The following is an 18,066-nucleotide window of genomic DNA, read 5'->3' as shown; positions in this document are numbered from 1 at the left end:
AACAAACGTTTCTCTGAGTCAAACCCAAAGAGCCTCCGAGGTGGCCCCGACTGGGGCAGGAGCCGGAGCCCACGGCTGGTCCCGGGAGCTGCCAGGAGATTCCCCGGGCCGAGCCTGACCTCCACAGGCCGCCTGGATCATGACAGCCCCGCGCTGCTCCTCGGAACGTGTTCCCAAACTGTGCCAACAGAAACGGGGCCCTTTCCCCACCAAAGTGCCCCGGTGCCTGTGGGATCTGGGACTGCCTCCCCCGTGCCCCAGCGACCGGCTCAGGGCACAGGAGCTCCTGGGCTTGTTTCTCCTCTCCACCTCCCTGACACATCCAGGGCTTCTTCCTGCACGTCTCCCCTGCTGCTGCTTTCCCTCGCCCCAGAAATTAAGAGGTTGTAAGAGATGTGTTACAGAAAGGGAAGATTCGCGGTGCATGAAGCTGTCCGGTCCAACAGGGCTTTCCATGCCCTGAGGAGCCCCTTGGGCACAGAAGAAAGAGCTTCAGGGCCAGGAGTCCTGATTCCCAAAAATCCGTGTCATCTGCTGGAACGGGACTGTTCACACCTTTGCACTAACACAGTGCCTGGAAAGGCTTATCCTGCACCCAGTTAACAGCAGGGCAGTGAAGGCTGAGGTTTTCAGCTCAAAGGGAGGAAAATATCTCATGGGTGTAGCTGATACTGAGGCTCCTTTTCCAAGGAATTCCGAGCGGGCGAAGCGAACGCCCCGACGGAGCCAAGTCAAGTCATCCCTGGAGGGCAACGGCAGCTCCGGAGCCTCCTGCCTGGCTGAGGTTTCCACTAACAGCTGCTGATCTGAATTCCTAGACACAGCATCTGCCTCCTCAAAGCCTTGGGTTTGTCTGGGTGCCGGTGCCAAATTCCGGAGCTCTCCGGGCGTCCCGGCGGATCCGCTCTGCCCTCGGCGCACACCCAGGGGCGGCCCCGGCTGCCCCACGGCACGGCGTGGGACGGGAAGGGACACGGCCCCCCCGGGAAGGGCAGCTGGGCTCGGTGGTGCCAGCGGGACTTGAAAGCGAGGAAATCAAAAGGAGGGTTGGTCGGTCAGAGCCCCGGGGGGGGGGAGAGCGAGAGAAGTCCATGACAACGGGCAGGGCTGAGCGAGCGGTTTGCAGGTCTGAGACCTCTGGCTGGATGTGACAGGAGCTGCTCTGTGTCCCCCACTGCTCTCCCACGGGCCCAGCCTGTGTCCCAGCCACTGGCAGGTTCCCCCACAGCTGCTCAGCCAAAGCTGTGCCACCAAAACGTCACGACCCCCCCCTTCGAAGGGCTTCGGAGCAGCCTCGGCCGCAGCACAACACCCAGAGCTCCAAGGGGAGGGTTTTCTCTCTCCCAGTGCCACTGCAGGGGGAAGTGCAGGAACAAGCAGTGGGAAAACAGAGCCTCTGACATGGAGCCTCAAGACCTTCCCTGAGTGTTGTGCCACAAAGCCACCAGCCCTCTCAGAGGGGTCACTGGATTTCTCCCCCATCCCTCCTTCCTGGTCTGCAGCTACAAAGGGCAGATGTGCTGGGCTGGTGCTGTGGAGACACGAGGAGAAGTGTCCCATGACCAGCCTGGCAAGCCAGTTTGATGCACTGGCACCTTCTGCAGAGCCAAGTGTTTATTCCCAAGTGAACTCTGCACAGAATCACTCCCAGGCTGGGCAGGGATCAGCATCTCAGCAAGGGTGTAAATAGAATTAGGAGCCCAACACTGATTGCAGTTTGCCCACTAACAGCGTTCCCATTCACCCAAGGAAACATTCCCAGGAATTGCTCCTATTTGCTGTCTGGCAGCCCGGGCTGTGTTTTTCCCCTCTGTTGAACCAACGCTCCTGATAAAGCCGGGAGCCTTCCGGCGACTCCCTCAAAGAGCCCTCGCCTTTCATCGCCTGTTCCAACCACACAGCGTGGCCAATCCTGGGGAATCAGGACTCCCTGATTCCCCCCCCACCCCGGCCCTCCTGCCGAGGGGGGGCCCTGACCTGCGTCCCCCCTGCACGGAGGTGGGTGCAGTTTGTGGGTTTAGCTGGGGGGATGAGATCGTCCCGTGGGAGCGGCACAACCACGGCGGGACAGCGCTGAGCACCCACCCACGGCCCCCAAAACACGGCTTCACCCCTGGGGCCGGGTCAGAGCCGGGGATCTCTGCCCCAGACACGCACCGAGTGACTCACGGGAGGGCACCCAGAGGCAGCTCCTGCGCCGGTAACCCCGAGGGACCCCCAACGAAGCTGTGGAGCTCAGCTATTCCTGGGAACCAGCCCCAGCTTGCCTGGCTTTCAAGGCCTTCTCTTATCTCGTGCAGCAGCTCAGGCTCGTTGTGCAATCTCTCCCCACTGGAGACGTTACCAGCCAGGATTTATGGCTTCTGTAGTTTCCCTTTCATCGGCCCAGCTGGGGAAGCGCTGGCGGAGGATGAAAGCGGCTGGTCCGGGAGGGATGTCAGGAGAGCACTTCAAAGGCTGCCGGTGCTCCGAGTCGCGTTAGGATACTCGGGATCCTTCTCTTCCAACCATCCAACACTTTTCAGGAGCCTCTCCCTTCTTTGAGCTTAAGTGTTTGGACCCAGAGTGAAGAAGCACCTGCAGCAGGATTTGCCCTCAGGAGCCCCTCAGCAAGTTCCTCCTCACCCACAGTGGCAGCACCTTCCTCCTGACCCCAGCCCTCTCCAAACACTTCACTCCCGAGGAAAATGAAGTTGCCAGCTGGCTCTGACCAGTGCAGTGGCCACCACAGGTCCAGTCTGGAGCAGGAAGTGCCATGGGAAAGCTGAGCAAGCTCTGCTGTAAGGACTAACTGGCCATGAGGGAAGTGTGAGCTGGAGGGGAAGAGCCTGAGAAGGGATTTGGACGCTGATCTCTGTCTCACGTTGCCCTGTGGGCAAAGTCACACCGTGAGAAAGTTTCCTCATGTGCATCTTCCACTGCCCACCAGGGACAAAAGGGTCTCAGACCAACTGAGCTGGCCTGTCCCACTGGAGGGACCCAGGGACAATTCCCACCCTGTGAGCTGCCTGCAAGTGTGCAAAATTTCCCTCCTCGGGGAACCCGGCAGAGAACAATTCCCCCAAAGGTCAGAGCTGCATTATTTCACGCCCCTCCTGTGCTGATTCTGGCTCCAAGTCCACGAGGAGCTCAGAAATTAAAGCCCCTTGAAGAAATCCCACCCAGAACCCTCAAACCCACCCGGCCTGCAGCAAATGCCCCTTGTGTGCTGTTGTGGCTCCTGGTTGCTGGGTGAGTGGGTGGCAGCGAAACCACTGCCTTGAAACCCAACAAAACACAGACTGCAGCAACTCCCAGTCCCTATAAGAAATACTGCCTGGGGGAATTAAAACTCAGAAGTAGCTGAAGCAGCACATGCCTTGCCCACACACACACACACACAACAAGCAGGAGCTGTGAAAACTGCCAGCATTTTCCTCCCCCCTGTCCTTGCCTGGCACTCCTGTGTCACAGGGGATGGCACTTGGTGGGCAAAGGGCAGTTTGGGTTGTCCAAGTGCCCCGAAGGACAGAGAGAGCAGCGCAAGCTCCATCCCTGAGTTGTGTTTCAGGCACAGCCACAAGCAGGAGCTTCCCCCAGGACACGGCTCAACCCACCCAGGGCAAATCAACAAGCTCAGCTGCAAAGCCCCAGAATGGGGCTGGACACTCACAGAGCTCTGTGATGCTCGTGGGGTGTCACTGCCAGTCACCAACAAAGCTGATAAACTGGAGCCCCTGGGACCAGCACAGGCAATAAAAGCCGATTTCCTCAGGGCACCCACCCTTGTCCTCACTCAAACCCCCTCCAGGGCAGCAGCCTCAGCTCCCCTTTCACCCCAGGAGCTCCTGAGGCGCAGCTGGGGCTTGTCTGGAGCTCCACGTGCGTGTTTAGGCCAGAGCAGCTTCACCTGGCCAAGCTCTGCCCCCCAAAGGGTCCTCATTTAGATCTCAAAGGGTTGCTCGTGATACTTCTGAGTCTCCTTGTTGGGAGCTATGGATGGAAAACTCTACCAGAAGTCTTTCAAAGGAAATTATTCCTTTGGAATTTTGAAATCCTTTAAATGAAATGAAAAAAAAAATAAGAAAAGGGGAATAATTTACCCTACATTTTAATTTACTCTACGTTTTCACTACAAATGCAAACAGTTTGCCTGACACGGACAAGAAATGAATTGGAGGCCTCCAGAATCAACTCCAGGGAACTGTTCACCCTTCTTCCTCATCAGAGTCTTCCCAACAAGAATTGCACCCCAAAATCAGCCCCCAACAACTGTGCAGCTGCACAGTGTGGCTAATCACAGGGCCCAGCTTTGTGTTCGAAAGCAGCAAAGTCTCTAAAGGCATCTCAGGGCAAAGGCTGCAGCAGTGGGGGGCATGGAACCAAGGGAGAAACAGGAGGAGAAGCTGTCAAGGATGGGAGATCCAGCTGGGAATGCAGAGCCAAGAGTCCAGCCTGAGTGCTGGGCAGGAGTCACAGAGTCACAGGATTCTGAGTTGGAAGGGACCCACAAGAGTCATCCATCCAGTCCAACTCTTCACCCTGCCCAGGACAATCCCCCGAGGTCACACCCCGCGCCTGAGAGTGTTGGCCAAACTCTTCCCGAGCCCTGGCAGGTTTGGTGCTGTGACCGCTGCCCTGGGCGGTCTGACCAACAAAGCTTCCTGTTCCCAGCTGGTATTTTTAGGTTATTTTCTGGCTTCTGCTCCCCCACTCCTCAAGCGATTCCCACTTCCGTGAGCCAACAGTCCCTTCTCCCCAACGGGAACAGGGAGGCTTGAAAGGCACAGCAGATCAAAGCAAGCCCTGCGCTGCCGCGCTCGGCCGGGCAGGCGCCGCTCGCAGTTGAGTAAGCTCCCTGCTTGGCACCCTCTCAAACCTGCTGCTGCCTTGGGAGTGTTTGAGTGCTCCCAGAAGCTTCTCACAATCAGCTTTTCTGATCACAGCCCGTTTCAAACGTTGCCACGTTCTACCCCCAGAGCTCAGCCCCGTCAGTGATTCCTGCCCGGCCCGACGCGTGGACAGGGGAGGGCGTTTTCAACCAGCGCTGCCCTCAGACTCGTTAGGAGCAGCACTATCGCTCCAATCAGGCTCCTCAAAATAAGAATTCCATGTGCAAACTGACAAAGTCGTTCTCCTGGGTCCTGCCAAGCCCTTCGCCGCGGGCAAAGCAGTTGAGACGTCCCTTAGCATCGGCTCTGTTTGTTTATTTATAAAGTTCACGTTTGATCTTCCTTTAGCGACTGTTTTCATCTCTCTGGCCGGTGGTAGGAAGGCAGCAGTTCTCTCCTCTTGAGTCAAAGAATCATGAGTTCTCTTCTTCCAGCTCTGGAAACCGTCCAGAGTCAGTTCTGAGAGCTCATCCCAAATTTAGGCAGGCCAAGGGCAGGAGGTTCTGCAGGGCTGCTCGTTCACAGGTACCACCAGCCAGGCTTTGGCTGCCACCTCAAGCCAAGAATTTTCGGGAATTACCTCCCAACACTTGACCAATTTCCCTCATTTTGAACACAGCCATCACGACCCCAAGTTGCTCAGACACCACAACTTTTGGGAGCCTTGGGAGGAACTCTAACCCAGACTGAAACACTTTGTCACTGCCCGAGCTGCTGCGTTTTATCCCGCTGGAGATTAAACTGTTTTCACTCTGCCTATGGACTTCAGGAGTCCCCTCCCAAACCCAAGCATTAGGAGTGAATCAGTCACCAGATCCAGGGAATCTTGCTTTGCAGTGAATTCAGTGAAGCCAAGGCCTGGAGCAGCAGCTCCTAAATGTTTGTGATTAAAAACTCGGTTGCTCCTCATGGACCCTGTTTAACACCATCCCCTGCTCTGTGAGCCCATCAAAGGCTCTCCTTGGCCTCCCGTGATCCACTGAGAAGAGTTTGGGAGCCACTGCAGTTAAACATGATCAGTGAGTCACTGAATCCACCCTTTCTCCTGGAGACTTTCAGAGGCAGCAAAACCCTTCAGACACTCAGCTCCCACTCAGCTCCCACCGTAACCAGTGTCCGAGAGCCCTTCCAGGGTCTCCCCAGCCTTTCAGCTGCTGCATTTTCCTTGGGAAAACAATATAGAAAATGGTTTCTGGAATTTTCACAGCACAGTTGACACAAGTGAAGCTTTTAGCAAATGCTGAGCTTCGAATGCTGTGCTTCAGCCCCTGCAGTAAGAAAACTGGAGCTCCATGAAGTGCTGAAGGAATGCAGGTAAATCAGGGCATTGCTCCCATTTTGGAACCATCTCTGTAAGACACAGAAATGTGGAACCAAGTGCCGGTTCATTTCTAGGAACTTCTCGGGGAAACGTCACAAAAACATCACGCAGAAATAAGAGAAAGATCTGCTTGGTAGTGAAAATATAATTTTATTTAACAATAGCTGCCAGCAGTATACTGGTATATCCGTAAAAGATGTTCCAGAGAGTGAAAGACATTAAGCAAAACTACAATAAATTGTATCAACTCTTCAAGTATTTCTGCAAACAACGCTCCGATCCTCCACGTCCCGTCTGGGGATCCCAGCTCTGCTCCCACCTCCTCCCGAAGCACGAGGTGTGAGGAGCTGGTGGCACAGCTTCTGAGGCAGATCAGCTATTTCTTTTTGGCTGGGGGGGTAAAGCCTCCTCCTGCAAACATTCCCTGGATGTGTTCAGAGAGTTGTGAGTGGCAGAAGAGCCCAGCAAAGTTGACTTTGTGCTCCGCCACGTTTTTTGTTGGGAGCTCAGATAGGCATTGGCGGGTTTGGCTCGAGCGGCCTCGATTTATTCCTGTCTGTGCTCCTTTGATACCAAATGCTAATTTGCTACTTTAGCATAAAAATCTGATTACATCTCTCTTCTTATCACGGAGCTGCACGCAGTCCAGGCATGCCCACTGTGGAAATAAAATAAAAAAATCAGCAATTTTATGGGAAAATAAAAAGCTCCAAGGCAGGGACTGTGTGGTGTGGGACGTCCATCCATGAAGAGGTGGACAGGGAGGCTTTGGAGGGTGTGGAATTGCTCCATGAAGTTCACCTGCCCTTCCACAGAAGGGATCTCTTCGAGAAGGAAAGCTTTGTTAAGGGGAAAAAAAAAAAAACACCAAAATAACCCTAATCATGCATATATAGGATAATCTGCTCTCCCACACAAAAAACAGGGTGCAGATGATGGATTTTCCCTTTGTGTTCAGGAAATACACAAGTCACCTGTTCTAATGCGAATTTAAGCATATTTCAGCTTGAGAATAAAGTAAGTTATTCAGCATGCTAATACATGCAACCAACTTGCAAACTGGAATGCCAACTTGAAAGGGTAACTGCTGTTTTTAAATTGTACAAGGGGCTTGAAGCAGCATTTTAAATTTAAACAGGGGGGCAGATTAATTGCTGTTTGATGAAATTAAAAATGCATTTAAAGATCAGATTGTAAACAAGTTGACAGAAGTCAAGAATTTACATAGTTATGAAAGGGCTTTTTTTAATTAATGTGGAGCTGGTGATTGGGGCCAGATGAAAGTGCTCTGCCCACACCAGACGCTCTTGCAGGGATCACCTAAGGAGGAGAGAGCAAGCTCCTCTCCAGGACATTCCTGCTCTCTCCCGAAGCCAGGAGGGGCTGGGCAGCTCCTGCCACAACAAAACTGTGCAGCAGGAGGCCCGAGGGACAGCCCTGGTGCTTTCACACAGGACAGTTACCAGCCAGCCTGGAGATAAGAAACACATCAGTCCCAGCCAGAGCTCTGCCTTTGTTTACAAGCTCTCACACACAATCCTTACAATACCGACTTACAAGGGCTTGGAGATTGCCTAAAAAGCAGAGAGAGGATGTTTTATCTCCCACGGGGTGTTTGAGGAGCTGGGGGGGGGGTGTTTGCAGCAGCTGCTCCCCAGAAACCACGAGCATTTGGTGCTGCCAGCCCTGCCCGGTGCCCGAGCCCCACGGTGGGCACAGCACGGCTGACCTGCTTGGCAAAGGCCTCCTGAACCTCCCTTCCTACAAATTCCAAGGGCCAGCTCATCTGTTTTTTTGTAAATATGCCCCCAACTGTTGCTTCCTACAGTTTAGTTTGTAAAGGTGAGCTACGATGGCAAAGAGCACCAAACCAGTGAGGGCTGGGAGGGGTTGTTGGGTTTGTTTTTGTTTTTTACCCTCTCCAGTCACTAAAAATGTTGTTATCTAAGTAAAAAAAAAGACATTCCTTGTTCTAGATGTCACGTTGCAGCAAAGACTGAGCCCCTACAGAGGATTATTATGGCTGAGCAACTTTATTCAGGAGGAGAACGTGACATTAGAATACAGTGATTATTAAAAGGCTACAGTTTAGGTTTTCCTAACCAGGTCACTCTGCAGAACTTCCTTTCTGTGCCTGAACACCCCTGCAATAAACCAGAACAGGGTCTGAATGTATCTAATACCGTTGCCTTTGAAAGACAAGTGACAGGATTTACTAACTGCCTTTATACTGGAATTGTAGCTCTAGGAAGGCAAGACAAGGCACCACAAGCCATGGATACAAATATGGATCTGGTTCTCTACCTCTTCTATGTCAAACTAACTCCACGGGTATATAAAGTAGCAAAAAGCAGGAGGGCCTGTAAAAGTCAGGCTGGTTTTCAGAAAGCCAGTGCTTACCAAAAAAAAATTAGTGTATAAAAGTGTTTATGTGAGCATTTTCCACGTTATTGCAGAATGTTAAATATTTCAAGAAACAACCTAGCAGGAATAGCACTTTCCAGCTTCTAAAATCAGTTAAATATAAAAGTATCTTTACAAAAAAATAGGCATATAAGTCTAGCATTCTTTGGAGTTGTTTATGATGGTCTTTTAAAAATAACCTAGCAGTTCACTTCATGCATCAAAATCACTAATTTTAAACAAGAAAACTATTCCCTGGTTTAGAAACATTTGAAAATTGTTCTTTAAAAAAATTGTAGTGCTATTCCCTCAGCGTTGCTGTAAAAAGGTTCTGCATAGTAGTGCAATGATTATGAGCATGCAAAATTGCAGTCCAGGTGCACATGGATGAATTCCATGGGAAAGGACTGGATCCCACCCACCAACCCCCCCCCACCACTTCTTTACAAAAGTCATCAACAGATTTTTTTCCTTTCAGGAAAAAAGAAAAAAAAAATATCCAGGCCTGCATACTAAAATTTAAGGCAAGTGTTGTCTTTCAAAGGTCACTTCAGCTTTCTTGAGAAAAAAAAAAAAAAAAAAAAAAAAAAAAGAGCATAAAAAAGTTGCCCAAAGGTTCCCAGGTCGTGGCTCTCGGGGCATTTTGCACATCACTAACCATTGCACTGCTATTCACAACTAGGACGCTACAGTTTACATGGACTTGGTTTTATGACAGAACAGGTTGGTTTTTTTTTTTAAGTAAATATCACCAAAAAGACCTATACAAAACAAAGGCTCTTAACTACCAAAAAGAAACCACTTGCAGTTTTCCGGGTGAGCGGGTTCCAGTTGTGCCGTTTCCTGGTGGCCAAGGCTGTTCCGACGAGTGTTTTTCTGCTGCGACTCAGAATTCAGGACAGAAGGAGCTGTTTGAGTCTCATCAGGCTCTTGAAGACACAACTAAAAGAACCAACTCTGAACTTCCTGCTACAGCACTCAAGCCTAAAATTCCAACTTCCCTGATGCTGAGGTCCTTCAGATCCAAGCTCCACATCGAGTCCATTCTCAACCACTACGGTGACTTCAAATCCAAGAGATTATTTCTTTTTTTTAACATCAAAATCGCCAAACATTCTGCAAATGGCTCTTTTGGATAATAAGTTCCCTTCTCTATGTAAATAGGATAGACAAGCAGGTACAGTTCAACGTGTCACGGGTACTGACAACTGTGTACAGATCTTCTGGAAAAAGCAATAAATTCCAAAATACATAAATATTCCTTGTACCATACAGCGAGACAGTGTCCTAAACCAACTCATGGACAGGGACCAACTGTTTACAGAGGAAAGCAAGAGGGGCAAGGCAATCCTTTCACACTGGAGAATCCAGAGTTCCCTCAGTGCAACACGACTGCATGAATGGTATTCAAAGGAGGGAAGGAAAAACGAGCCTATAATTAACTCTGCAAACTTTAGGTAATTACTGTACCTGGTCTATCCACCGTAACTTTGAATAACTGCAAGTTCATGCAAAAAAAACCAAAACAAACCAACAAAAAAAAAATTGCTATATCTTATCTGGAAGGAGCAGTCTGTTAGAAGCATTGTTATGGAATATGCAGGAAGTCATCCTTTTGCAAGTGCTGATTACTTGGTGAGTCTCTTGGCTACATCACTGTAGGCTATTTCAATTTCTTTGTCTCCAGGACAGGTGTTGGTGAACTCATCCCTGCTGTAAGCATTCGTCAGGTATCTCCAGATCCCTGTCATTTCCTTGGGGATCTCGAAGTTGCGGTATTTTTTGGCCACCACCTAAAAGGAAAAAGAATCGGGTTATGAATTTGCATCTTCCAACTTAAAGCACTTTTCTGTCGCTGGTCACTCTCTTGTGGGGTTGTCCTTCCAGGCAGGGCACTCAGAGTCATTGCTAAAGCCAGCAGGAGCTGTTCCTCAGGGATACACCCGGCCCTGGCAGCTCCCTCTGGGTTTGTCCTCAGCCAAGGAAACGCTTCTGCACCCAGGCAGAAAGTGGATCTGTGGCTCCATCTGCAGTACAGAACTGACACAGGTCCCTGGAGACAGGGAGAGAAACCAAACCACGGCCATACAGACACACCTGCACTCCTCTGGTTATCCCAGGCCGCCTCTTCCTGGACTTCCAACTCCCTGTGTTTTAATACAGTCCTTTTATTTCACCTTGTGTCATTTCTTTGGTTGCACACAGGGCAGTTTTCCCTACAGGAGTGAGCAGTCATCCACTCCCACCATCAGCTGCTCACCTCATCCCCACCTTCCTCCTTCCACCTCGCTGACCTGAGCACTGCAAACTGCCTGTTGTGACCAGGGCAGGAAAAGGGATTTGGGCTCTACCACTTCACCCTCTGTCTACAGGTTCGCCCCCCTCCACTGAATCCAACTGCTCCAGCCCCCTTGTGCACCACCCAAACCTCGCTTCAGGTGCTGTTCGTGCCGTAATTAAAAACTTACATGGGAGCCTACGAACAGCTGGGATTAGCTGGGCTCTGGAACATCACATGCCATAAATCTTTCACCCTTGCCTCTCCCAGCCCCTCCAAGGCCTCACCTTGACGATGTGCAGCTTGGGCAGCAGGTTGCAGTCTGCCAGGGTCATCTCGTTGCCGTCCAGGAACTTGCGGGTGGACACGGGCACGTCCTCCATGCTGTTCTCATCGATCTCGTCGGGCAGGGGCGAGTTCAGGTACTCGTCCAGTTTCTGGAGGGTTTTCAAGAGGCCACGTTCTAAGGCTGCAGGGGGAGATTTAAGGGGTTTTTTTTAAGAACAAGGTAGATTCTCACTGATAATATTGATACCAGCCCATACACTGAGGGGTTTGTAACCCCCCGTGCAGTGTTTGTGGTACCAGCACTGCTGGAGGTGGCTTTGTGGTCAGCAGGAACACTGGAACTGAACCAGAATCCCTTTAAATATCCCACACACATGCAGGTTATTTAAAAGCTGGTTAATACACGAGTTTACACTAATTTAAAATACTCTAAGGCTGTCCACAAGGGTTTATTTTTGGTTTAAGAAGTGGCTTATGTCAGTTCCTTAAGACTGTGCCTAACTGGCTTAGAATTAAGAACTAGAATTGGAATTAAGCTATGCTGGGGTTTATATACATTTAAACATAATCTGTTTAATGTCACATGCTCAGCGAACAGCCACGACCAGAGTCCTCAGGATGTTTCTGGAATGCAACAGCAGAGGGCAGCACACCCCACAAAATCCCAAATTGTTCCTCAGCTCTTTCACAAATATTTTGCATCTCCCCCTTTGAAACACTCCCGATTCCCTGGCTTTGGTTTTCCCCTCAAAGCACACCGAGGATTAAAGATTTGGACTAAGCTATTTGAAGGCCCGGCTGTGAATTCTTTATCACTTATTGATCTCTGGTGTTACATCGACTGTTTTCCCTCCACACACAAAGGTCTTAATCCCTCAAAGAAAGCAACAGGGACTGAGCTGAGCTCAGAACTCTGAATGGAGCCCTCAGTCCTGCAGAGGTGAAATGATCAAGTGCAAGAGATGCCCAGAAACCCAAGCACTGGGGTGTGACACAGACACCGCAGGCTCTGGATGTTAAAATGTTCATATTTCATTCCAGAGTTTGGAGTGGCTGGAAATATCCAGCACCAGGGGGTATTTCCAAACCCTGCTGACATTCTGATTGAACACTCACTCAAGTTCTCTTTCAAAGCTTGAGATCTCTGACATTAAAGCACAGATTTAATTCCTGAGGCTCTCCCAGGGGTCCATCAACACGCAGCTCAATTGGTCAGTGAGACCCTTCCCAGCAAAGCTGCTCTGAAAAGCAGCAGCCACTGAAAGCCCCTGTGCCCAGGCACTGCCCCCCAGGTACCCACCTTCATTAGCTTCTGGTCTAGAGTTTTTGATAAATGCAGAAAATTTGGCAAATATGTCCATCCCAGCAGTGTTCGACTCTGGATGCTTTGGTGAAAGTTTTAGGTACCTGGAAGGCAGAAAGGAGGAGATTACAGCACACTTAGCACAATGATGGTCATCATAATATACTAACTGGTACAAAATGGCCCTTTTTAAAAATATTCTACATAATGAAGTTTTCCAATTTATCCATTTTCAGAGTTGCTTCTGAAATGTAAAATCACACACTTCCATTTAAGATTTTTAAACCCACTTCTAAATCACTTTTCAGATCACCAGAGCATATCCCTGCTTTCTGAATCAGGCATTTGCTTCAAGCAGGTAACAGTTCATAGTCAGGGATCAAGGTCTGGACACAGCAGGACAACACTGAGCCTGGAACTGCAGGAAGGGGGACAGGACCCCACAGAGGACAACTGGGAAAATAATCTACCAGAGAAAACAGTTCTTAATACAGGGATGAGGGAGCTGGAGAGGAGAAGGTGTGACAAGCACCAACTCCAAACTGTTTTCCATGTCTTCAGTTTACTGATGCTGAGGAACATCATCGTTCGTGCAGGAAAGCCCTGTGAGAACAGTGTTTATCTAAGGGGGCAAATCATCATTTTAACACTTACTTGGGTGGAGCCAAAACATCTTCCAGGAACTCTTCAATCTTGTTCACATCTGTTCTCACTTCCCCGTTGTATGTGATGAAGGGGGGGTGAGTGCCTGGAGCCAAATTTTGAAGGTCTGCTGGTTTTCTAGGGTGAAACACAAACCAAGACCAGAGTAAGCAGGGAACACCATTCCCCTGCTCCAACCACAAAAGCACTGCCTGAGCTCTTCCCATCCTCACACTCTTAAAAAGACATCACCAGTTTGCTTTTTAAAGGGCGAGTTTACAACCTGATTAGCATTTGGAAAATACTTCATAACAATTTAAAACACTTTAAACCAACTGCTTCCTCCCAGCCCTGGCCATGTTTATTCTCAAATCAATACAATGTTGACTGGCAGGGGGATATTTATACACACACACACCCCCCACACACAGACACACTCTCTCTTTCCCAAGCTCTGCAGGAAGGTTTATATATAGAATAATCTGTGCTCAGTGATAATCCTCCCCCTTCACAGAGCTGTGTAAATGAGAAATGAGCAGCTCTGGTACACAGCAGTGTGTATAAACCATTTCTCACGTGCCCAGGGCATCTGGTATGGACAAGCTGACAGATGCTTTAAACATCAAATTTAAAATTATGCTGGAAGTTTCATCCAGTAAAAAGGGGCTGTTTACAAAGAGGAGCAGCACACCTGGGGGAGGGATGGATTTACAGGAAATCCTCCTGGCTGTGCTGGGCAGGGAAACCTCCACACACACAGCCAGGGAGGGCAGCAGGACAAAGCAGGGCTGGCAGGGGCACTCTGGAAACTTAGCACAATATAAATGTTTGTTTTCCATTTCTCCCCCAAAACGAAGATCCCCTGCCAGAATTTCATGTCCTGCTCACTGCTGATCCTCTCACAGTGCTTACCTGGCACTGAATGACAAAACTGATTTTCACACTTTAGAATATTCTAAACACTGCTCTAGATTAATAACACAAGTCTTATTAATACAGGAATTTGGCTATTTTCAATTTTTAACCTTCAAAGAGGTGATTTCTCACGAGTAGCTGCCATCACTCTCTCACTTTTAGGATTCAAAGCCTGTCATTGGTTGATGCTTTAAGTAGCTTAACACTTCATTTAAATACAGCTTTGTAACTCCCAACAATTACAGGAAGTCCTGGTGGGCTCCCTTCCAATTCTGCATGGCCGAGAGATAAAATTCCTCAAAAGGAATGTTATTTTAAAAACAAACACAGGCAGGACCACCGGATTTGCAGCAGTACTATCAAAGGCAAGGCTAATTTAGTTTAGAAGCAGACTGGTCTGATGAACTAACCAAAAAAAAAAAGTGTTCCCAAGAATCAGAGTGCACCTCAAGGACCCCAGAGCATTTTATTAATCCAGCCAGACCACCTGGATTCTTTGAAGAAAAAAAGAGAGCAGGGATTTAACATCCCCCAGCCAAGGCCCAAACATCACACAGGGGTTTAAACTTCCAGTTCGCTTCTCTTGCCAGGAGATTACAAACAAACAAACCCTGGTTTACCACAGAGGAGCCACAGCCTTTGGAGCACCCAGAACACAGGAATGGCCTTAAAAGGCTGAGAGTGAAAATTCCCTCAACAGCCAAACAACAAGGCCATTAAAAATATCACAGTGAAGTTTTACTTCAGAGATAAAACTGGAGAGCTTAAAAAGAAAAAAAAAAAAAAGGCAAATTAAAACTAATAATAAAAAAAAAAAACCTTGAATAAGCACTCCAAACAATTCCATGACAGCTTGTACCTGCCTGGGTTTTTGGAGGCAGGGCCATGTAATTAAGGATCTGGCTGTCACTGCCTAATGAAGTGGGCAGGTTCCTGAACACCAGAAATAAGGTGCAAACATTTCCTGGCTTTGCCACAAACCAGGATGGCATGCAAAATCATTTCTTGGAGATCAGAGCAAATCCAGCCCCCAAATGCAGTGTGTGCTGCAGTGATTTACAAATGACACATGAACTGTAAGGAGGGGCTGAAGAACGGGGGGGGGGGGAAATCAGCAATAACCCCCCCTGTGCCCAGTTCCACAGCAGCTGAGAAGGGGAAGAATAAACCCTCTGTCTGCCCCAAGAGAAGCAAGAAATGCCCAATTCCTTGGGAAGGGTGGGATGTGCCACTTTGTTTGCCCCACAACTGTAAAATGTTCCTTTCTGTCAGCACAGAGTGATGTGCAGAGCAATCATTGGAGGGGAAAAATGCCCACCCTGCACTCAGCCACGCCAGGCTCAGCTTTTCCAGCATCCCAAGTTCCCCACTGGTGAACTTTTGTACCCAACCATGACCTTTTTAAGCCTCACAAACAGACAGAGCTGGCCTTGCTGTTGTGCACAAACAAGGCAGAGAAAAGCCTTTTTTTTTTTTATTTTTTGCAAGGAAAGCCTTTTTTTTTTGTTGCTAATAAAATTAATTCAGATGATTAAAACAATTACTACTGTGCTCTTCAACAAAAGGTTTTAGCAGGAACAAAAAGCAGAGGAGATAATTGAATGAATGACGTGCTTGAAAAGCAGTTTCTTGTGACAATATCAGAAGTATTAAGGCAACACCTACAGCTGTTATCATCCTGGTAATGATAGCAAGGGAAAACAACCCCATCTGGTATCAAACATTTCCAATTGAGCAGGTAGTGGATTTGACATTCTGCTATTCTTCAACAGGATATTGGGTCAATCCAGAATGTTAAGAGTTGTATTTATGAAGCTTTAATTGAAGTCTAACAGGAATTAAGTTTGTATCAACATCTATTCAAAAATCTGAATTAGTTTCCTTCACCAGAAAATCCCTCCAGTGCACAACAAAATGGGAATTTATTTGACCTATTCCTCTGCAGTTCCTTAATTCTGCACTTATTTTGTGTTTTCCCCTCCCCAATATTTAAAAAAAACCCAACCCCAAACCTGAAAGAAAGCTTTCCTTGTGTAAGAAAGGTCAGCTTTAAACATCTGCAACCAATTTCTCCACTACAAGTTCCTCTTACACCCCATTCCCCCAGCCAGTTAAACTCCAAGTTGCCACAGGGACACGAATAAAGCCAATTCATCATTTTAATGATATCTCTGAGTGGTTCAGCAGTAAAAATTCTTCCAGGTCTAAAATATATCTTTTCACCTTCCTCTCATTCCCCCACCCCAATAACTGTACAGGAAGTCCAAAGCTACAGACATTCAGGGGCACAAGTTCTGCTCCTGAACCCACAGATGGAAGATGTTCTCCACTGCCTTCCAGTATCTGCAGGCAGGGTCTTTGAGCAGCTACAGATGCTCACACAGCTGACAAAAGCTGCTTTCTCCTCCTGCCTCAGCCCCACCACACATGGAAGTCTTTAACACTCCTTGCCAGCCCCGAAGCGGCAACTCCAGTGGTGTGGATTTTTTTTTTTTTTTTTTTAAATCCAAACAAATCACCTCTTTCAAAAAAAAAAAAAGGAAATTTAAGAGGTTAAGTCTAGCAGGGTGATTTCTTCCTTATATGCTGGGTTCAGAGGAGAGCAGGGTGTATTTCCCTTGGCTTCATTCCTGACAATCAGGGTTGGAAGCACTGGCAGCCTCCCCCTCTCTCTGTCTGTAGCTCAGTGACCAACATTGTATTCCAGGAGTGCTGGGAAAACATTACTTCACACCAAAAGCAAACACAAAGCCTCTGCTGAATTTAGCATTTAAAAAGAAAAAAAAAAGAACACCCAATTTTAGGAAATTGAGACTCCTGGATTCACTTCTCACCTTCCTCAGCCACCTTTTCAAAGTGGAGAAGCTGCTTTTTAAGTGACACACAGCATTGTGACATATCAGGCTGACACTGCACAGAGCCAGAATATCCCACGTTTTATTCCTTACCCACTTGGCTTGTATTTGTTTTCATTGTTATTACAGCAAAATAAGCAAAATCATCTTAAAAGTCTTGAAGAAAAGGAGGAGGGTGCACATTATCTGTGACAGTTATCCAGTAACCACTGGAGATCTGACCAAAACACCCACCCAGCAGTTTTCTGATGTGAAGTTAGTTTTTGATGTGAAGTTAGCAAAGCAAGATTCAATATTCAGTTATAACATTTCTATGTCAGTTATAATGTTCATGTGAGCTTTTAAGTTTTCCAGGAGCATCACTGAACAAATTTAAGAGGATTTACCAGACTCCTCCTTTTTGCTTACAGACACTTGGTTTTTCTCCTTAATTTCAGGGAATCAGCCCTGCAAACCCCTGTTACCCCAAGAGCACCGCATTGCCCCATAAATCAGGTCTTTCTTACCTCTTCAGGTCAACTGTTGTGACACTGAACACCACTCCCTTCAGCCAAAGGATCATGAACAGCCTCTGGGAGAAGGGGCAGTTTCCTATGCTCTCACCATCGCTGCCAGCCTGCAGAGAGAACACAGCACCGGTCAGGGGGTACAGAGGTGCCACCCCCACGTGCCCACGGGCTCTGAGGGGTTTTAGTGACAGGCAAACCGAGCAGCAGCAGCTGAAATTCTCACTTTCGTGAAGCCAAGTAATAACCCACTGACCCGTCACATCCTCGTGAAATACAACCCAACAATATTTCAGTCAACACAAATTCCCTCTCACCGAGGACGATCCGACATCTCCCTCTGAGCAGCCACACCTTTGGATGCCAGCTCCCCAACACCAAGATTGTTCTTTGCTCTTTATCATCCTTTTTTTTTTTTTTCCCCCCTTCTTCTCCAAGGCACTGCTGATTGCCTGGAGTCCTCTTGCAGTTGTTTCTGTCAGTGGCTGTGCAGGCTGCAGGGAGCCAACTGCACCCAGGCACTGAGAACCTCGATGGCACTGCAGGAAACACAACTGCCAGTACATAGAGACTTCACTGACAATTCACTCATATCCCAAAGCCATTTTTTTATAGACAATTCCTCAGTAAAGGCTTTGTCCTGCCACAACAAAGGTCCATTAGGCAGCAGCAGCAGTGATGGCA

At 48.4% G+C, this 18,066-nt stretch overlaps 1 protein-coding gene across 1 annotated transcript; it reads right to left on the bottom strand.

Moving 5' to 3' along the window:
• Positions 1-9,335: 9,335 nt before the first annotated feature.
• On the bottom strand, positions 9,336-17,716 carry CLIC4 (chloride intracellular channel 4). Its single transcript, XM_027903407.1, has 6 exons — positions 17,700-17,716; positions 17,383-17,556; positions 13,119-13,244; positions 12,462-12,568; positions 11,161-11,342; positions 9,336-10,388 (listed from the first exon to the last, which is right to left on the bottom strand). Exons 1-6 carry the CDS (start codon positions 17,714-17,716, stop codon positions 10,224-10,226), a joined length of 771 nt encoding a protein of 256 aa, XP_027759208.1. The 3' UTR covers positions 9,336-10,223.
• Positions 17,717-18,066: the final 350 nt, after the last annotated feature.

Source organism: Empidonax traillii, unplaced genomic scaffold (assembly GCF_003031625.1).
Source record: "Empidonax traillii isolate 1590-97213 ecotype Southwest subspecies unplaced genomic scaffold, ASM303162v1 scaffold958:size599741, whole genome shotgun sequence".
Taxonomy (NCBI): domain Eukaryota; kingdom Metazoa; phylum Chordata; class Aves; order Passeriformes; family Tyrannidae; genus Empidonax; species Empidonax traillii.
This window is presented reverse-complemented; position numbering and strand designations above follow the sequence as displayed.